Source organism: Arvicanthis niloticus, chromosome 20 (genome assembly GCF_011762505.2).
Source record: "Arvicanthis niloticus isolate mArvNil1 chromosome 20, mArvNil1.pat.X, whole genome shotgun sequence".
Classification (NCBI taxonomy): Eukaryota; Metazoa; Chordata; class Mammalia; order Rodentia; family Muridae; genus Arvicanthis; species Arvicanthis niloticus.
The window spans coordinates 39,158,832-39,181,472 of NC_047677.1; the positions used below are offsets into that span (position 1 = coordinate 39,158,832).

General features: G+C 39.9%; 1 protein-coding gene across 1 annotated transcript in view; it reads left to right on the plus strand.

Annotated features, from left to right (window-relative positions):
- The window catches only part of Pcdh15 (protocadherin related 15), a 777,836-nt gene extending 772,439 nt beyond the window's left edge, over nt 1-5,397 (plus strand). Inside the window, exons 32-33 of the mRNA XM_076917096.1 lie at nt 2,985-3,093; nt 4,035-5,397. Coding sequence (XP_076773211.1) covers nt 2,985-3,093; nt 4,035-4,898 — 973 coding nt within the window. The 3' untranslated portion in view covers nt 4,899-5,397. The remainder of the gene's footprint in view (nt 1-2,984; nt 3,094-4,034) is intronic.
- The last annotated feature ends 17,244 nt before the right edge of the window (nt 5,398-22,641 follow it).

The window sequence follows — 22,641 nt, forward strand, 5'->3', positions numbered from 1 at the left end:
CTCAGTGTCTTGTATGTATTAGAGTAGGCACGCATTGATTATCAGAGCAAATGCAGCATTTCTGAGGTGTTTGCTTTATGTCAACCAATTTAATGATGCTATTAGTCCCTTAAAAGTCTGCACTCACCAGTGGGAAGCATACATGTTTTTCGAAGTCACTTAAAGCTGGGCTTTAACTTTGTTCTAATTTCTTACCGCTCTTTCTTAAGTTGATTTTATACTTCCCTTCCTATAATGGAAAATTTTGTGGAACTAAAACCTACAGCTACAAAATAAATATAAGCCACTTAGATGAAAATTTCAAGAGTGCACTCTCATGCATCGCTAGCGTGAGGTGAGTTAATGTTCATGCTGATTTCCCTCATTCTAAGTGCTTACCAGGCTCCTAACATGCACCCGCAGATCAAATAATTTCTTAGCGCCTGTAAGTGGGAATATCAGAGTATATTCCATCCACCCTTGACCTCAGCCTATTTGCCCACCTTGTGCTGTGGTGCTGCTACAGGGGATTGATTTCTTGAACTTTCCTATTGGTTCTGACTTTGGACTGTTACAATCTACTGTGGCATACATTTTCCAAACAGTTTTACAAATGCATAGTCCCCTGCCCTCGAGTTTTATGGCCACCAGTTGCCCACTGTCCATGGTAACATGCGACATTGCTAAATTTTTTTTTTTAAAGCATTTATCCTAATAGACATATTAAGTGAGTTTTAACATCACAAATGAATTGGTTTTAAAAAGTATTTGTAAGTTGTAAAGTAGGTTGGCATTATATTAGTGTCGAAGGGCAAATGCAGACTTGGTGACTGCGGGAACCTGGCTGGAAATGTCCACGAAGAGACTTCACAAAGAGAGAGTAAGGCAGGGGGCAGATTGCAGGTTGGCTTTGGCTTCAGATGCAGAACGGTACAGTAGAGGAATAGGAACCAAACATCGTGGGAGGCAGGAACCACCACGGAGAATCTTGGAATGCACAAAAGTGCCATGCCTTTGTTTTTTTCAAGAGAAACCCAAAATCCCAGATTTTTGGTAGAATTCTTTGGTTAAGGTTAACCACGATTAATCTTTTTAAATGATTTTGCAAGCTGTGACATAACTAAGAGTCACTGTCCATAGTTATCACACAGATGACTTGTGCAATAAATTTGTGTGCCTTAGAAATGGTTCCTCTCTGCCATCCCAGATCAGCAGTAGCTCCTGACTCATGCCACACACACATGTGTAAAACCAATTCCTATCACGAGTGGGTTATCCGTGTGTACCAACCTTCTTCCCTGTGGATGGTTCCCTGTGGTTCCCCTCCTCCTCTCTTACTCTGCTGTAGATTCAAACTACTTAACCTCTTGCCCTCTCTCATTATTAATACAATGGGATTTAAAAGTGTGTGGGAAATGATTTAATCGCCACTGAAGCTGGTATGTGTACCTCAAAGCACAGCTCCCTCTAAGAGCAGAGTGTAAGTAAAGCCGGTATTGTCAAGAGTCAGAAGAAGTCTTCACAAGGTATAAATGCAAGGATGTGTGTAAAACATCTTTAACCCCAGAATGAGCACTAAACTGAGGTTCCTGTTAGTGTGCGAATTGCTATTGAAGAATGTAAAGTGTTTGATGAGGGAGCTCTTGGTAACAGAGAACCATCGGTAGAGAGAGAATAATCAAAGCCACTGTAACAATAGCCTCATACACTGGCCCGTCAATGAGCTAAGACGACATTTTATGTTGATTACGTTAATCTTCAAAGTTCCCTAAAAGCAAGTAAAACTACTCACCTGGAAATGTGACAGTTTTACAGCCAGGAAAACTGTGCTTCTCCATTTACACATAATCTAATGACCAATGGGTTCTAGGAAAACAGGTGAAAATATAACAGCAGGAATGTGTTAACTGACACTTGTCACTTAAACTTACTTTGTCAGGAGTGCTTGGAGAGATACAAACCGTAGGTATGGAAGTCTCGCTTAAAACAGAAATATGTGAAGAATGTATTCAAAAATGCCAATTTTTTCTTTTTGAACAATAGGAGTTATCCATGGAATCTGGGATTGATCCTGGCCAGGAATATGGACAAGATTATTACAGTTATGAGCATGGGTACTTCTTCCGTTTTTCATTCAGAATTGTATTGTATTCTTTTTTAAAAAAAAAAATCATCAGAACTTATTACTGTTATTAGAGATTTTTAAAGCGTCATTGGCCCCTTGATATTTGAAAACCCTGTGCCTGATTTTTTTTTTATATTAGTCAAGTTCTCACCATTTTGCTGTCTCATTTACCTTGCTTGTATTTCTAGAACTATGCTCAGCAGTTTCATCGTAATTAGAATGGAATATAGAAGTCAAACATGTTTGCTCAATTCCTGAATTCGCCATTTATTCTGGATGCTTTGTTTTGTGGGCTTTTTTTTTTCTAACTAGTCTACCTGAAGTTTTGTGCCAGAGCAGTGAAAAAATAAATAAAAACATAAAATATACCTTTGAATCTAGTAACAAGTATGACAGTGAAGCATTAACTCTGTACGCCTAAGATAACCACCTTCAAAAACACACGGGATGAAAATGCCACACAGGCTGTGTTCCTTCCATACCAACGTTCATGTAAAAACAGAGATTTCACATTCTGTGTGAGATGCAGGCTTGTATATAGAATCTCTCTTGTGACCACTATTCTTCATGTAGCTAGGAAGTATTACATCTTTCTTTTTCCTACCTCTAGTCTCTCCCTAAATTTAAATGTGAAATAACATCTCCCTTCCTTGTTATTACAGGAAGTCATTATGGCAATAGTAAATAATAATAATAATAAATTCTCTGGCTGTCAGGTAGTGGTTCTTAATATGTAGTTTTGTTTTGTTTTATTTTTTTTAATTTTTAGAAGGAACTTACTAGACCCTAAGTATCTGTTGATGATGAAGAAAAAGAAGAAACAGAGATCACTATGGTAGAGTCTATGTAAAATGTCTCAAGTTACAAGTTTATGTTGCAGGTATGAGATGCCCCAGTATGGAAGTCGCCGCCGACTGCTGCCACCTGCTGGACAGGAGGAATACGGCGAGGTTATTGGTGAAGCTGAAGAGGAATATGAAGAGGAAGAGGTGAGTGACTTTGTCATGACGCGTCATGCAAAAACAGCTCTGGTCTGACTAATACGCTGTCAATTATTCCAACTGTGGAAATTCCTAGTAATTTATTATTTGTTTTGCAAAGAAAGGTAACAACAGTGACCATTTCAATCTCTTACCTATGGAGGCAATTCATTAATTTTTTTTCAGCTTATTTCTTTCTATATAAAAGGTTAGATCCTTGGAAGAAGTTGCAATAGGACAGACTTTCTAAAATCACGAATGCCTCTTTATAAAGACAGTATTAAGAACTGTATATATTATAAATTTTACAATACATGGGTAGGGTACTTTTGTTCTTGCCCTATCTGCATAACTAAAAAAAAATCATGAAAAATACAGTCTTCATATTCCATTTTCAGAGAATAAAGTATCACCACCAATATTTTTTTAAATGTTATATGATTCGTTTATGAATTAACATGAATCATGTCTTTCTAATTTATTTGGCAAACAGTTCTTCCCTCCGTGAAATAACAGTTCCTGCATCCCTAATTTGGTTCAAAATTCAACTAGACAGATTTTTCACAAAATTTCAAATTAACTAATGTATTTCCATGACTTTTAAAAATTCTCAGATACAGCAGAAAGCTAACAAGCCAGAACTCTAGAGGTAAAGATAATGGTTATTTCTTTCCTGAGCTAAGATTAAATTAAGCAAAACTAAATGGCAGAAAAGAGAAAGCATTAAATTTGGAGTATTAATACTATAAAGCCAAAATAAAAATAACGTATTACCATTGGCTAGCTTCTTATATCATCAGAAAAGAATATTGTCATTTTTTTTTTTTGAAACTATATACCTAGCTTGCATGAGGCTTTTACCCAAGAAATGAGCTTTAACTTATGAGGGACAAGATCACGTCATAACCCTCTCCGAGCTAACATTTGAATTGCACTCTCAAAACTTTCAGGTAGAGCCAGAGAAAGTTAAAAAACCCAAAGTTGAAATTAGAGAGCCTAGTGAGGAGGAGGTGGTAGTCACCGTTGAGAAGCCACCAGCGGCTGAGCCTACATATCCAACGTGGAAGAGAGCCAGGATCTTCCCAATGATTTTTAAGAAAGTCAGAGGTCTCGCTGAGAAAAGAGGCATTGACCTGGAGGGCGAGGAGTGGAGGAGACGCCTTGAGGAAGAAGACAAAGACTATCTCCAACTGACTCTAGACCAGGAGGAAGCTACAGAAAGCACCGTGGAGTCCGAGGAGGAGTCCAGCGACTACACAGAATACACAGAGACCGAGTCCGAGTTCAGCGAGTCCGAGACCACTGAAGAATCGGAGTCAGAGACCCCATCTGAGGAAGCAGAGGAGAGCTCTACCCCGGAGTCAGAGGAGTCTGAATCCACTGAGTCAGAGGGAGAGAAGGCCAGGAAAAACATCGTGCTAGCTAGAAGGAGACCTGTGGTAGAGGAAATCCAGGAGGTGAAAGGTAAGCGAGGGGAGCCGCCTGTAGAGCAGAAAGAAGAGCCCCCGGTGGAGGAGGAAGAACGGCCAGAGGAAGGAGAAGAAAGCGAACTGGCTCCCGTGGGGGATGAGTCCACAGACCTGGAGGCTCAGGATGTCCCAGAGGAGGGCAGTGCAGAATCAGCCTCCATGGAGAGGGGCATGGAAAGTGAGGAGGAGTCGGGGTCAGAATTGAGCAGTAGCAGCAGCAGTTCCAGTGAGAGTCTCTCCGGAGGCCCCTGGGGCTTCCAGGTGCCAGAATATGACAGAAGGAAGGATGAAGACCCCAAGAAATCTCCAGGCGCCAACTCCGAAGGTTACAACACAGCCCTTTAGAAGAGCACATAGTAGGTGGGGTTTTGCGGTGGTGTGTGCTCCTGTGTGCCGTGCCTCCTGTGTGCAGTGCCTTCTGTGTAGTCTCTGAAACATGGCTCTCGACGGGGTGGGGACTTAGCATGATTTGACCCTCTTCACTCGGGATTAGAAGAAAGATAAGAAAACGTCTCCATATGCTACCTATGTAGATGTGCATGCTGAGACACGGTAGATCAAACCTGTCTAACTCTCTCTTAGACCAGCAAACGGAGAAACATCGATACTGACTGTAAAGTGGCATTATCAGAGGCACTTGTCTATAGCAGTGGAAGATACACATATATGGACAAATAGGCAGTCTTGGCAGAGTTGATTCTAGACAAAGAGCAGCAAATTATATGAGCAACTATTTCTGATTATTTTTTCACTCCCTGCGAAGCTGCCAAGTTAAAGATACCCTGTATCAACTCCCGCCTTCAAATTCTAGGAGTTAAATGAAACTTTATCTTGAAAGTTAGGTGGTGGTTACAATCTATTGTAATGGTCACAGCTTTTCTTCTAGGTAAATAAACACCGTTATTTAAAATACTTATACAGAGACCAGAAAACATTGCCTATTCAGAATGTACAAAGAGGACATTTCTATTCCCCCAGTATATTGTTTGGGGGAGAGAAAAAAAAGTAGTCTTGTTGAAGTTTTGCCCTTCATCACTTCTGATATTGGTTGGTAAAAAGACAGCTGAATCAGCGGAAATGTCCGTTATGTTCCAGTGGCTTCTACAAGGAGGCGTCCTGCTTTGTGTAGTAATAAGCACTCACACTGGGCCAATATGTTCCTTTAAGTAAATGGAGTTTAAGCGAGATGACCCGGAACGCCATGATGCTTCAACTGATTGCACCTGTCAAAATGGACAAACATTTTGACTCACATGAGGAAGTGGATTATGGATTCAGAAATGTTTTTAGAATACTGGAAAGGGGGAAAATGTTAAAATGGATACAGTGTACAAATTCTGTTCCTGGCTTTTCTGCTGAACTTGCTGAAATGGTTGAGCAGCCAATAAAAACAAGAAATTGGGATTTAGCAAAATACAGATAGTGTGCTTTTCTTCCCATGCCTCATGTTTCCTATTCGGTCTACTTCCAAACCCAGCAAGACTTTATTCAAAGATGTTTAGACTCTGGATCCAATACGGAGTTGGAGAAAGGATAGAGAGATCGAAAGATGCCTCCTTTTCCCTCTTGAGAATGTACTATTGCCACCTCTCCGGGTCTTGCTGTGGATTGCACAAAGCCTTTGATTTCCTTTGAGAATGACAAGCATATTGTTATTCTTTGTTTTCTCAGTGGGCAAGAAAAAGAATGATCAAGTTGGTGGTCGATCGCGCGTACGAGAGCAGCTCTGCTGGGGAAGACAGTGCCCCTGAGTCGCAGAGAAGCAGAACTCAGGAGCCCAGGGGCCACAGCAATGTCAACGGCAACATCTACATCGCACAGAATGGCTCCGTGGTGAGAACGCGCCGTGCCTGCGTCGCTGATAACTTGAAGGTGCCTTCCCCTGTGTTGCTTGGGAGGCATCTGAAGAAAATAGACAAGATGACAGGGACACATGAGGAGAATGTGCCCCTGAACACGCTGTTCAAGGGGCCATTTTCCACAGAGAAAGCGAAAAGAACCCCAACTCTGGTCACATTTGCTCCCTGTCCTGTGGTGGCTGAGCACCCGGCAGTGAAGCCATCGGGGACCAGGCTGAAAAACACAGCTGAGCAGAAGTCCATGGTAGACAGTAGGCTCTCTAGAGAGTCGATGGAATTCCACGGTGACAACACACCATCAGATGAGGAGGAGCTCTGGATGGGTCCGTGGAACAGCCTCCATATACCAATGACAAAACTCTGACCAATAAAAATAATAATAATAATAATAACTTAGTTTTTACTTGTTTTTAATGAACTCTGCTTTTTATTGTCACAAAAATCAACATATGGGGTTTATCACATGTGCACAACCTAACACTTCGAACGATCTGCTTTTTTAATAAAAAAGAAAGAGAGATATCATTTGTATCAATGAATTGTTAGCCCCAAGAAAAACCTTTATGGACAGACTGAATTCCCTAAATAACATTACTTCAAAGTCTAGTTTGAATTGTTTGGTTGCGTCTTGAATTAGTTTTTTTTCCATTGTAATAAACAAGGAATCGTTTATATTTTTTGCTTAACATAGATTGACAGCACATTTTCTGCACATGTAATTTTATTTTCTATGGGGTAACGGATTTTTATAGGTATGAGATTTATACAGCTACTGTCTGTACTGTGCTGACTTTATAAAAGAAGATAGGCTTACAAAGCAGCAGTACAGGTGGAAATCACTTGTAAGTTACTTTTAATCCTGAAGTTACTTTACATAGTATCCACAATGTCGTTTTTAAAGATTTTTTGAAGGAATATTTTTGGCCTTAGGAAGAGCATTCGAGGTCAAAGCTTTTGTAAAACAAAACAAACAATAAACCATAATTTACAGTTTTACCTGGTGCACACCCCACATGTGTCTACACACATTCTGTGTGTTTCACATGTAGCAAATAATTTAACAACATTTGCAATTTGGTAACTGTGTGGAGCAACATTATAAACCTCACTCTCAACAAAAGCTTGGTGAGGAGGAGAGGCGATCAAGAAGCTAATAATGCTTCTCGAACCCATGTTCAGTCAATGACGTGGCAAGGCAGAGAAGTCTCGCCTACTGTGACTAGACAGGAATACCTTATAAGCCCAGAATAGGATATGTCAGGGTCATGGACTTATTTAATTTGTTAAATGCCTATCTATACAGGCTGCAACTCCACAGCTTCACTGTGCTGGAGCACCTAACTTCTCACGGATCTCGTTTATTTGTAGATGATTTTAGTGCACATATTTATGTCCTATGATCTAGAGCCAGAAAACAATTGTCTGCACATTGATTTTAATCAAAGAACACAGCTTTCATTTTTCCACCTCTGAACAACAACAACAAACACAGTGTCTTGCCATTAATAGAAACTAAACAAAATAGTCTTTTAAAAATTGCCTTGTGTGTTGCCTGTTCTGAAGCATTAGAAAGGACGACCAATGTAGGTTAAGGGGCTTCAGAATTTAATTGAACACATCTTAGTGTGCTGTAGATATGTCTCACTTCAAATTTTGCATTGTATTGAGCGAGTTCATATTTCAACTAAATTCCTTTGGCCATGCTTATTATGTGGTTGAAGAACTGAATAGTGGATTATTGTTTATTTATTGCCTTTACGTGGTTCAAATTTTATAATGGTTTTTGCAATGTTGTTTTCTTATTTACAAGGTAAAGGAATTATATTTACCAACTCACCAATTTCTGTGACCAGTATGTTTTTATTTCAGATATCTGAACAAACTTGGACATTTCATTTTTGGGGGGGAGAATTAATTCCTTTTTATACCCTTAGAAGACCCATCAGCATTAATAGTGATGATGGAAATACAGAATCCTGTCTACACCCGCAGGCTTATTAACAAGGATGTACATCTTCACAGTATCTAAGATGGCTTGTATGCACATTTAAGTTTATGAAGCAATGATATACGGCCAGTCCTTCAGGCACCAAAGCAATTTTTTGTTACATAAAATATTTTATATAGATCTCAAATTAAGCACTCATACTTCCCTACTAGCTGATCACTAAATATAATTTAATATTTTTATGGCATTTCATGGTAATGATTACCAGCCTCTGTACTCTTTTGTACATAGAGATCTGTATTTTTTTTTCCTTCCTTTAGCTTCTGGATGTAAAATTTAACTTATCTGTTGCTGTCCTCATCACAGATGTCTTTTCTTTCTTTTGAGCCAAGGTCTCTTATGTTCTGATAAGGAAGTCTGTTGCATTTCATTTTGATTATTGCTATTGGAAAAAAAATAAACTTAAGATGAGGGTTACGATAAGAGAACTTTATAAAAAAAGCTGTGAGGATCTCGGAAAATTTCTGTGGTCACTGTTAAGATATGAGGAGAGTTCTGAAGATCAGCATTTTGCCGAAGGCCAATGTCGTAACATGATAGAAAACACAGTGTTTTCAAAATAATACACTGTGAGACAATATGCAGCTATGAAAACCCAGGGGGGGCACTCATATTTCAGCACTTACAAGATGATCATTTTGATATCAATGATCATGAAGCTAATCTATTCCTGGGTGCGATAAAGATGAGCAGCCTTGATGTGGAACACCCAAATCAAATATTTGGTTTGTATATTTAGAGGAAAGAGACAGCCCTAAAACTCTGGCTGAATAAATCTGGATTAGCTGAGTCACGACACTCAAACAGGACTTGGAATAACCTATGAAATCCTGACTCATGATTAAACCTGTAGAACATGGGGAAAATATTTAGGTGTGGTTAATCTTAAAAAGAATTAACATAGATAGTATTTACATGTAAGTTTGTATAAGGAAATTTGTGCCTGATTTCCCTAGAAGGGCATAGGAAGTTTCTTTTGCTTTTGTTCTTAATGAACACCAGCCTTCAGTAAGGAAGAGAAAGAAAAAAAAAAAAAAACTGCAGCTCCCAATGAACCAATATACACAGCAAATCCCATCACAGTTCTGTTGTGACCTGTGACTTCAGAAGCCTTGTAGACACAAAATTCCAGGAAGAAGCAAAGTAGTCATTGTGGTGAGGTATTGGTCACTCGGTGACCATTAGCCCACAGTGTCCTCCAAGTCTCTAGATTTATTCTTATTGACTGAAAACCACGAGAGCTGTCACAGAATTCCAATTGAATAGCATCCCAAAGGACCTTCTTAAAGTACAGGAAAAGGCTTTCCTGAGGTCCCCACTGTCAGCAATGATGTTAAAACATGTTGTTTGCCCTCTGTTGGTCTTCCAAAGAGTCACTGAAGCTACGATCAAAATGTTACCGATAACATTTATGTATCCAAGAGTAAGAAGTCATTAGATATTAATTAGTGAGAGGAGCCATCATCTTTCTTCCTTTCACGGGTCTTCTTTAATCTCTTGTTCTGCTTTGTTTATTCATTGCCTTCCACCTTACACAATATGTAGAATTTCCAACACTACTTCAGTTCACTCGTGAGATGAGCAGAAAGCGCTAAGACTCTATTCTCAGGGCAGATGCCTCCTGTGCCTGTAAATACCACGGTGGTGCATCTGAGGAGTAAGTTCCAATAGTATCCAGGACTTTATTTCCTATAGAAAGTTTCTCCCTAATACAGGGTGATCACATGAATTCCTTGTTGTGTTTCTCTCTTGTTTTAGCATTAGCTGATTCTGTTCACTTTGTTTTTTCCATTGAAGTCTAGTAAGTTTATGGTAAGTTAAGCACATGTATGAAGAATGTGAACGTTGTCTATAGTTTGTGAAATTACCAGGACGCTTTCTCAATTCCTTTACCCAAACGCCTGTTCTTCCTTAAATATGTTATTTTATAGTATGAAGAAAATCAAGTATAAAGTCTGGGTTAAAATACATTGTTATACAATTACACAATGTTTTACAAATAAATTTCTATTTGAGAAAGATGTCTCATTATTCTGCCAGATGCAGATAAAATCAGCAATTCTTTTCCCATTCACACGTGCAACTCAATTTTACTATTAAAAAGTAAAAGATTTTTCTGTCAATTCTTATCTTTAAAAACTGCAGGGGAAAAAAAGATGAATATTTTAATGTTAATTCCCATTCTTTAAACCATGTGTCCATAAAATACAGAGTAAGATGGTGTTTCCTAACATACCACCTACTTTTTCATGATAATACTTTTATAACCTCATAAACAATGAGTTTTCGTGTATATTCGGTGTTTGTTGAAATGCGAAATTGCAGAACGGTGTCAAAAAGCATAGCCAACATGAAGTTTTGTTCTATACATTTTATACTATTGGATTTGTTTCAAAAACTCATGGTTTGCAACTCCATAGGAAGAACAACAATATCAATCAACCAGACCCACCAAAACTCCCAGGGACTAAACCAACCAAAGAGTATACAAGGGGGAACCCATGGCTCCAGCTACATATGTAGCAGAGGATTGACTTAACAGGCATCACTGCAAGGGGAGTATCTTGGTCCTGAGGAGGCTCAATAACCCAAGGTAGGGGAATGCTAGGGTTCTAAGGCAGGAGGGGGTCAGCAGGTGGAAGAGCACCCTTGTAGAGGCAGGGGTAGGGGGTAGCGGACACGGGGGTTGTGGAGGGGAAACTGGGAAGGGGGATATTTGAAATGTAAATAAATAAAATAAACATTTAAAACATCATGGTTTTATTTATCAACTACTTGCCAAATATCTGCTGGTCTACCTACATTTCTATCATCCATCTACCATCTACCTATCATCTATATAATCATCTACCTTCAATATATCCTTGACCATCCATCACCTATGATTATCTGTTTATCCACTTACCTATCATATATCTCTCTCATATATCCATCTACCTACAACCTATTATTTACCACCTGTACCTATCATCTACCATCTAGAATACATATATATATATTTTATTTATTTACATTTCAAATACAATTCTGTATTAATATATATATTCTGTACTGTAATATATGTTTTTTTCTGTATTACAACATTATGTGCCAGCTACCTATCTATCTGTTATCTAGTCATCATCATCTGTCTTTCCATATTTATCCATCTGAAATTTGACCTGATTTCCCTGTACATTTGGAGTTTGTCTAACTGTCCAATGTTGGTGATACAAAACTCTCCTCTGTCTTTAATAAATCCAGTTCACTGAGGATAAATATTCTAACCCTGCCCCCATCTTAGCCACTGGAGTAGCCTTGCCCCTCTGCCTTTCTGTTCTTCTCTAGAGTGGAACTTCATTGATCACTACTTGCCAGGCACTCAGTCAACCTCCCAGCATAAGCAAAGCTAGTGAGGGGCAAGGGTGTTAAAGAAAAGGAGATTCCTCCATCATAACAGCAACACTCTACCCTCCAATTCCCCAGTTTACAATTCATCCCATGGGAACAAAGGAAATAACACCCTTCAAAATTAAAAGATGAAGTTGTTTTCAGTAGTCTTCACAGATCTGTACAAATGTTAGGACTGACATTTTAAATTCTATTGACCTGTTCCTCTTACTGAATAAACAAGAAAACGTAACTGGTTTTCCATCGTCCTCCTGCTAATATATGCTTATAAAAAAGAAAAAAGACTAGTCTATTGGTTGGGGAAGGTTTTATTCTTTTCTTTCCTTTTCTTTGACTGGGGGTTTTGAAGGATGAAGACTGGAGTAGTCGTATTGAAGAGCAAATAACTGTGTGAACAAGAGAGTCCTAGAGTGGTATAACATCGAGAGGCCAGGGGACTATTTAGAGGTGTGTCCAAACCATGCCTCACCTCCGCTACTCAAAACACACTTGAATGAGATGGAATTAGCCTAAGATCTCTGGGTTTGAGGTGAAATTGTGTTTTAAATAAAAATATAACCCACATCTAGGTTTTTCTTTCCCCTGTCCTCAATAAGCACTGAGTGATGGCATTTGGGAAATACCAAAATCGAGTGAATTGCATGTCCTGATCTGATTTCCTTCTCATTCCTCATCAAGTTGATATGCCTTGCTCTCTTCCAAGTGACTTGGAATTCTCTAGCATTACAAAAGTACCAGTCATAGCACAGTGAAGAGAAGATGATTTCGGATAGCATAAACATAAACGAAAGATGCAACCCCAAAACTATTGATATTAAATTAAGTCATATGTGTATGACTATTAGCAAAAAAAAAGTATAAACATTAAATATTGCCTTCTCAACTTTCCTCTGGCACTTATTATTTATATTATATCAAACTGAACATTATATCTTTTTTCCAAAGATATATACCTCTCCATCCAAATAATGTTGAGGTTCAAAGAAAGCCTATAGGTACATATTTCAGAATATAAATGCATACATTTTTAAAGTAAGGCATACAGGGGATGAAAAATAGACAGGAATAGACAGTTTTATTTTCATCAATGTGCTAGCAAAGCCGTCCAGCTCGCCAGAAAAACAAAACAAACTAAAATGTATGTGTTGTGTTTGTAGATTTCTGTCATATAAATTTCTTATCGCGGTCAGTTCCAAGCTGTGAACGCCTTAGAAATAAGTCCCCAAAACAAGTCCCCCAAACTCTTAACTTAAGAACCGGCCTCCACCGACTGAACTCAAGGATTGTATCTTGCTCATAAAATTATCAACGGTGCCTACTCTTAATCTCAAAAACTGGCAATAGACTCTTTTTGTAAATTTCAAAAGAAGGGCCCTACTGAAGGAAAGAGGACGTCAGGAAAACTAACTGGCCAGAGGCCAGCTGTACATACAAAGAGGGAAGAGGAGAAACCAAGAGGGTCCATGAGGGATGCTAATCAGGTCTAGAACATTTTTTGTATAAAGGCAATAAAGGTAAGAGAATAGAAGTCTGTATTAAAGATATAAGTTTCATATGGTACAACAGAAGAGACTGAGACCAGGAAATAGAAAACGATTAAGACAGTATCTGGAAAGAGCTCAGTCACTAACCCGCCTCGACACATTCCCCGAGCCTGTATTTCTTTATCATGTCGACTTTCAGTAGTCCCCTTTTTTAAAATCCAAACAAGAGATCCTGTCTTGTAATCAGTTTTTTTGCAGAAGATGGGATTTATCAAATTAAATTAAAGGTAGTGAGAAACATCAAGGTAAACATTTTAACATGGAAAGTGTAGCTCCTGATGCTACTCCAGTTGGGTCTTTCTAATGTTGATCCTGTTGACTCCATCTGTGTTATTTCTGTATCTTCCTTTCCCTGTTTCAAATAACAACACTCACACTTTGCATATTGAATCTATTGCATTTCCCAGTGTGTTGTATCTCTTTGGGGTCTGTTCGTTTTTGTATCTTAGCAAAACTAACTAAGTGAAAAGATATCAGAGTGAGAGAGGACAGAGTTAGCCAGAGCCAGGCTGACTCTATGACAGGCTGCAAACTAGCCATTTGGGAGACTAAGCCTAAGGTTCTGTTTCCCAGAACTGGAAAAGTCCAAAACGGGTCATTTCCATGGAAAACCACCCCTATGGCAGCCAATCAGGAGTTGTCAGGAGGAGCTACCCAGCCACCTGGCCTGAGCCAAGTCTGAGCCAAGACCGTCCCTCATGGGCAGCCAATCAGGAGCTGCCAGGAGCTGCCTAGCCACCTGGACTGAGATAAGCCTGAGCCAAGGATAGTTGATCAGCAACAATCCAAAAAGTTCCCCAAATTCCACAGAGCCTTAACCAATCACAAGAGCACCCAGACCACTGGAGATAGAGCCAACCAATAAAGGAAAAGAAAGGTAATAGTCACCCACCCCCACCCTAACAGGCTTTAAAATGACCCTGCAAAGCTCACACCATTGTCTCCCATCCTGAATGGTAGACCTGCATGCTGGATCTCTGCAGAATAAATGTTCTTTGCTGTTGCATACTATTTGAATCTGGGGTATTATTCTTTGGTGAGTCAGGGACGATTACAAATATAATAAAATCTTTTATTCATGTGCAACTTACATTTTCATAGTCTTCCCACCTAGCAAAATAACAAGTTCAGCACAGCAGAGGAACATAGATTTGAGCTAACCACAGGGATCTGATCCTAGCTGGGCCAGCAACTTGTAAATTTTACAGCTGTGAGAAAAATAAGTACTTATCTTGTCTGGAGTCGTAAGGGTTACCTGGAGCTATTTGTGTAGAGCTTTTAGAACAAGTGCATACATGGAACAGAGGAGAGTGTGAAGAAGGTGCCTTCGAGGAGGGAAAAGATGTGCCAAGAGTAAGTCCCACCCAGAGAACAGAGGAAGGACCTAGCCTGCTTCCTCCATCTGTCGATGTGTAAGGAAATGGATACGATGTATATTTGCTGTTACTTCTTCTCTTGACTGACTCCTACTCCTGCCTCATGTTTCTGAATAGTGAGGGAAATTAGAAAGACAAGTTTCTCATCCTGCTCTTGTTTAGGAAATCAGGTTCTGTTTCAGGGTGCTTTGTGCTAGCATGGACTGCCTCGTGAAGCAAAGGGACTTGCCAAAGCACACTGTGACTAAATACAGCAACTCGACTTCTGTGTGAGATCTCACACAGAAGGGAAAAGGCTCCAGTGTGCCCAGAATGCCTAATGATGTAAAATGAATGAGCAGCTAAAGATGCCACTTCTTCTTGTTGTTGTTGTTGTTGTTGTTGTTGTTGTTGTTGTTGTTACTATTGTCTTGCTACAACTCTTTAATCGACCCCCAGTTGCTCCATCTTTGAAGATGAGTCTTCCAGGCTTTGGTCCAAGGTCAAGTGAGAATACTAAGTAAGGAAGCATTTTCAAACAATAGAAGGCAGGCAACAACCTTGGAAAGGGTTATCTGCTACCTTCTTCTGTTTCTGTATTTTGGTACCTAATGCAGTCTGCTGAGCTTTGTAGGAGATCCATAAGTTGTTCGGTGTATATCTTATCATCAACAGCTCCACCAAAGGCACCCTTCCACATTAGGTCCACCCTTCTAGATGTCCATTCCCCCAGTCTTCTGCAGGAGGACTTAATTCAGGGATTGCTGACAGCTGCTATCAGTAAGAGAGCCTTACTTAGCTGAAGTCCATTTCTCACTGTGTTGGGTCAACCCAGTAGACCATCCTTGATGTGATGATTTGGATGTCTAAAGTTATTCCAGCTTCCGGGGATTCCGTATCTTCCACATATGAGAAACAAGAAAGCAGCTTACAAAATGAAGGTAGGCACATATCACTTCTGCCCCTCAACATTGGTTCTGATGAGGTTAAACCGGGGTGTGAGGGGCTCTGGGAAACACAGCACAAGTATAAAGATGCCACTTATTATGGCTTCAGTTGGGTCAGCATGGCAAAGCTCTAGTTGCTTCTAGGCATAAAAGAAGCCTAGGGGACATGGAGCGACAAAAGGAAGGCATGAGACACAAAGGTCAGAGGCTCTCAGGCAAACAGACACAAGTCGTAGGCTTACTAAAGGATCATATTCCGTGGACACAGGGAAAGCAGCTGCAGGAGAAAGGACCCAAAGAACAATGATGTCCATAGTCCTGTCTGAGTCCTGTCTTCACATCATCCAGCAGAAGCACAAAACTGCTGTGCAGTCCATGCACAGATTTTGATATGTGATCTATGTCTGAGACTGAACATGAGAGGGGATGTGCCTTGAGCCTCTAGTTTGTACCATAAAACTCTATGGTACTCTTAAGTGGAAAGGTTAGCGCCCTCTTCTGGACAATGGAAAAAATATAAATCGGCCACCAAAAAATAAAGACAAGTTTTGCTTTCACATTTATGGCATAAATGTGAAGGTGTGTGTGTGTGTGTGTGTGTGTGTGTGTGTGTTTCCTTCTATTTCATTTGTTTCTGAGACACAGACTTAAAGACATTCAACTATTAGATTACTGTCTTCAAATATTATAAAAGTATTTATGCCTTGTGTTTTTAGTTTTATCTCATCTGATGACACAATCTAATTTTATATTACTTCCTCCTTCTGTTCAACAAAATTTGGTGGTCTTTCTTCAGGAAAAAAAAAATACACATCTCAGAGACCAGATTCAAAAATACGTCCCATATGAATCAAAATGTCTGGTATTTTTGTTTGCTTGCTTTAAGTTTTGATTACAGTCGAACCAAACGCATCACACAATATGAAAATATTATTTATTCATTTACTCCATACTTAGTGATATACACAAGGGCTGGCTACTGTATCTGGTGTTGGAAATACAGTGTCTCCGTTATCAGAAAAATCACCAAAGGGTTTAATGTCTTCTCTGGGACAAGAGCACTGTCAAATGTTTAAATAAAACAACCCAGATGGATATAATTCAACAGTGTGGGCCATGTATAAATTAAATGTCAGGTGTATATAATAAGGCTTCTTTAAACTGAGCAATTATACAAACAGCATTTATGGTATCTGTTATAAATGAGAATAGAACACAAATATATTGCTACACATTTTCTGAGATATGATTAACGTTGGTTTCTGTCTTAGGCGGTATTCTATTGCTGTGAAAAGACAACAAGACCATGGCAACCCTTAGAGAAGGAAGCATTTAACTGCAGCTGACTTAACAGTTTCAGAGATTTAGGCCATTATTATCATGGCTGCACACAAGCAGACCTGAGGCTGGATAAGTAGCGGAGAGTTCTATGTCTAGATCCACAGGCCATAGGAAGAGAGACACGTTGGGCATGGTCTGGACTTAAAGCCCATCCCCAGTGGCACACTTCCCCCAACAAGGCTACACCTCCTTCTTCTTCCCAAGTAGTGCCACTCCCTAATGACTAAGCATTCAAGTATATGAGTCTATGGAGTCATTCTTTGTAGGAAGCCGCTGTTAGCAGTGGTTATACGTTTGCATTTCCAAGATGGCGCTGGCCTCGTGTTTTCCCAGCAGTAAACAATTAACTGCGCAGATGCAAAGGCAGAGAGCCCGCCAAAGTCACTGCCAATCCCGAGGCGTAATATTGGGTGGTGAGCGAACAGCCAATCAGAAGTGAATACGTCACTCTAGGGTGTATTTTAAGCTAGGCCCCTTCCGCCTCTCAGTCCTTCCGCCCTTCCGCATCCTTCCGCGTTTTCCACGTTTGCTGATACAGAGTAAAAAGTCCTCGTTTTGCAGTAACTACCCGAATTGCGTCTCTCGTGTTTTTCGTCCACGGGCGTGGGGCAACACGGGAGGCGCGCGTTAGAATTCTTATCCAAACCACCACATATCATATAACTATAATTAATATTGGTCCTTATATCAGGACTTGCTTGGAATTTTATCCTAAATATTGATGTATTACATAGTCACTCTGCTGAATGACATCCTCTTGCATTGAGAGGACTAAGCCAGGCAGACTCCATGACAGGATCCAAACTATCTGGGAGACTAGGCATCTCCAAGTTTCTGTTTCCAAGAACAAGTCCATTACCAGAAAGACCACCCCTCATGGGCAGCCAATCAGGAGCTGCCTGAGGCAAAAACAGGATGAGTCAGAAACAGTTTCTAGGCTCCCCCTGGAAAGTCGCTGGAGCCTTAGCCAATCCCAGATGATACCCATACCCCTGATGATAGAGCCAACCAATCAGGATAAGGGTCACCTACTCCACCCTAGAATTCCCCTAATGGTCTTTAAGTTGAGCCTGAGAGCTCATACCTCTGTCTTCCAGCCTGGTGAATGGTAGATCCTTGCATGCTGGATTTCTGCAGAGTAAACACACGCTTTGCTGTTGCATACTATCTGAATCTGTGGTATCATTCTATGGCGAATCACAGACCCTTACAATATTTGCCCAAAAACTTCAGCAAATGCACTACAACTTATCGTTTTCAAATCTCGACAAGCATAATGTTGTTTTATATCTTTATAATCTTATATCTTTACCCAGGCCCCCTCAGTGGCTCCATGCTGCTCAAAGCATCCATGATTTTCCACTCTCTCCCCTACCTTCTACACTCCTCCTCCCTTCCTATACCAAGAACAGTAACTTTTTCTGCCTTCGCTATTACTCTCAAAAGAGTAATTTTCTGTGTTTGTAGACTCTACCCTGACCTGAATACCTATACCTGGCGGGGGCTAGGCCAAAGATTCTGAATAGATTCCTCCAGCCTTTCTCTCTCCACCTCCTGGGGATGGCGGGGGTTGGGGGGGGGGCTTTTAATGTGATCTTAACAAAATTTAAATTTATCAACTAATAGTTTTGGAATCCTCAATTTTCCTGTTGCTTAAACTTCCAATCCAATATTGTATTGTATTGTACAGCTTCTAGACTACAGCTTCGACTATTTCTTTCGACACAGCTCCTGCCTGAATAGCTAGGAAAAAGAACTTAAAAGACTAGGGGACTAAACTTACAGAGGCGTCAAGAGAAGACAATGTGTTGCAAATTTTGGAAAATCTTTTGTTTGGTTTCAGATCCCAAGACAAGGGGGTTGAGACACATATTTTATATATTAAAGCAGAGCTGGTTTCCAGGTTCTCCCAGGATCCCTCAGTCCCTAGCTGGGATGCCCTATCACCACCCCTGAAATCTGAAGCCCATGGGCTGAGCTGCCCTACCCACAAAGGCTCTTTCTTATATATTCCAGACATGTTGGTCCCCCCTCCCACTCCCCGCCTTCCCTTTCCTCTGTCTTTCTCTGTGAGTACTTTCTCTCTTCCCCCTCCCTCCCTCCCCATGGCCTAGGTCCTTGGGGCCAGTAAACTCATCCTGGAGCAGCTTCTCAACAAACCTGCATTTAATATAACTGAATCCACCTTGAATCGGCTCATTATCATCTTTCATGAGGAAATAATCATTTCTGATCATCAGAAAAGGTTTCACATTATATACTGTCAGTTGGTTTCCATTGAGAATCAAGGTTTCTGAAGCCCCCAGATGCTACACTGAAGCAAGAATAGTCCATAGCAGCCAAAGTTACCTGAGGCCAGGATCGTGAATATCTCAGTGGTGTTAAATTGATAATGCAATGATCAAAAGACCCTTCACTTTCATCTTTGCATTTGACAGAATTCAAAAATAGCTCACTGACTCTGTGCACTCAGACAACAACCAAAGCACATGGGTGTTTCAAAAAGTTGTATTTCTATATTTTAGGGAATATACCTTGATAGTTGGGATGTTTCTTAACCAAATCAGCGTGATAGGCATTTCTGTCTCTTCGAATGTGAACTATTTCTTGTATGGAAGGTGTCATACTCTTAAGAAGTTATTTTGAGCCTGACAAACACAGAGGCAGATGCTCACAGCCAACCATTGGACTGAGAACAGGGTCCCCAATGGAGGAGTTAGAGAAAGGACTGAAGGAGCCGAAGGGGTTTACAACCCCATAGGAAAAACAACTATATCAATCAACCAGGGCCCTCCACCCCCAGAGCTCCCAGGGACTAAACCACCAACCAAAGAGTACACATGGAGGGACCCATGACTCTAGCCACATATGTAGCGGAGGATGGCCTTGTCAGGCATCAATGAAGGATCCACCATTGGTCCTGTGAAGGCTGGATGCCTCAGTGTAGGGGAATGTGAGGGCAAGGAGGCAGGAATGGGTAGGTGGGTATGTGAGTACCTTCATAGAAGCATGGGAGGAGAGATGGGATAGAGGTTTCCAGAGGAAAAACCAAGAAAGGAGATAACATTTGGAATGAAAATAAATAAAATATCCCATTTAAAAAAAAAAAAGAAGTTATTTTAAGAGTGGAGGTGGAGGAAGGGCTGGGAGGAGTGGAGGGAGGGGAAACTGAAGCCAATGTATAATGTGTGAGGGAAAAAAAATAAAAGTTAAAAAAATACTGAAAGCACAAAAAGAAGTTATTTGGAAATAAACCAAGGGTTGACTGATAATTGTCCCATTGTGCTGTAGAAAGACAATGGCCACTTTCTCATTGCATGTGATGCCATGTGGTTTTCTTCTTAACCCCTACTCCAGGTCACCAGGGACACAGAGTACATAGTGTAGTACTGTGGTTACCACTATTTTGTCTCTTTCTCTATGAGGCAAACTTACTGCTTTTCTGGGGTGGATGAGGACACATGGCCCTTGTTTCTGTGTCTGGTTTATTCTACTTAATACAACGGACCTGAGTTACTTCCTCGACTGACTCCCATTGCTTTTTATCCTATTCAACAGAGTGTATAGCATATTTCCTTTGCCTTGCTTGCTTGCCCACTAAAAGGAATCTGGGTTGATTTTGTATCTTAGCACTTGTAAATATGGCTGAAACACAGGGAGCCAGAGAAGGGATGTTGACTGCTACAATGACCAATGCGTCTTAGATACAATTGCTCCATTCTTTTTGGCTATGTATTCAAGCAAAGAATTGCTCAATTATGGGGTAGTTCTATTTAATGTTATAGTTTATGCTGTTTGGTCATGACTGTAGCCATAAATACAATTCTGGAAAATATTTTCTATGTATCTGATACTGACTGCATCATGTGTTTATCTACTATTATCCTTGGAATTTTGTCTAATGCAGATTTAATAGTGAGCTATTTCTATCAAGAGTTGTCTCATGAAAGTAATAGTCTTTTCTGTACAGGAAGTGACTGGTTAGATACTTAGTTTTACAGAAGTCTCATTTCTTAGTTTCTATAATCAGTATCTTTGGCTAATTGCATTGCTTTTGATTTGAAATTGGCTTATTTTTGTTTTTATGTTTTAAAACATTTCTATTTGTTCTGTGCCAAATAAAGCTTTGCTCTTTGCACTTCTCAGGACTCTTCCTTTCTTATGAAAAACTGTTGTAGAAAATATTTAAACTCAACCCAGGGTCTCTACTCTGCCTTTTATTCCCTCTGACCATTTAGCTCCCAGATAAAAGACATAACACAACCTTTATATTTAAAATAACCCTTAATCTGCGCAAGAGCTGGACAGATATCTACCTCCTATGCTATTAAAATCTATTTTCTATTGATAACCTCAAGTTATTACTTACTATGTTTCATGTGGGATACTCTTAACTACAATTGGCCAGCCCTCAGGGCCATGCTTTCTTGACTTTTAGCCCATGGCATCTTACTTCTCTCTCCATCTTCTTTTCTTCATGGTCTCTTCCAATCCCAAGGCTGAGAGCACCAAACCCCGCCTATCTCAATTCTGCCCAATTATTGGCTGTTGGCATCTTTACCAATCAGAAATAACTTGAGGGCGAGGTCACATAGTATCATTTGGGTCTATATAGGGATTCTCTTGTCTCTGGGGCAGCCAGGTCTTGGAGGCTCACACCTAGCATTACAATACATAGCAAAAGACCAAACCTCGACAAGGAACCATGTCAAAAACTCTAGGAAAATATTTAAAGAGAATATCATTTTTCCATTTTTATTAGATATTTTATTTACACTTCAGATGCCATCCCCTTTCCCCATTCCCCCCCTTAGAAAGCCCCTATCCCATGCCCCCTTTTCCTTTTGGCATTTATACATTTTTTAAAAAAATGTTAATCATAGGCTTTATAAGTTTGGTATTGCTCAATCAGAGGTGTAACCCACTACCCAATCTAGATATATCAACTATCTTTGACTGGTGGAGATGCATGAACATCTGCCTCCCTGTCTCCCCCCTCTTTCTCTAAAGAGAATATCATAAACAACATATGGCAATAAATATATACAATTTAGATATCTACATTCTTAAAAACAGACAACTGCTGGAACCACAAGAGGAAGGAAAATTTTGAACACAGTAAAATTGAATTAGTCTTTAACAAACTTTCCACAAGGAAATGCTTGTTTTGCAAGAATCTGATCAGGAATGTTGCAAAAAAAAAAAAATTAGGAAATTAAATATTTTTCATTTTCATTTTAAATCATTTTTGATATTATGATATAATTACATCCTCTTCCCCTTCCCATTCCTCCTTCCAAACCCTCCCATATAACCCTCATTCCTTGCTCTTTCAAACTTGTGGCCTCTTTTTTCATTTTTTTCATTCTTTTTTTCATTGTATCATACATATCCATATGTATATGCCTATATATTCCTGAATATAACCTGTCCAGGTTGTATGTTACTCATATGTATGTTTAAAGGGAGTTTGCTGTGAGAGTCTGTCTCCTAGTGTATCAGAAGCTACAGTCATAAATTCTAAGACAACTGCCCACATGTGATCTGAACAAGGACAACAACGGACATGTCAACAGGGTTGGGGAAAGCCCATGAGGCCTCAGCCCTACACAGAGAACTGTAAGCGAGGAATGCAGAGAGCAGG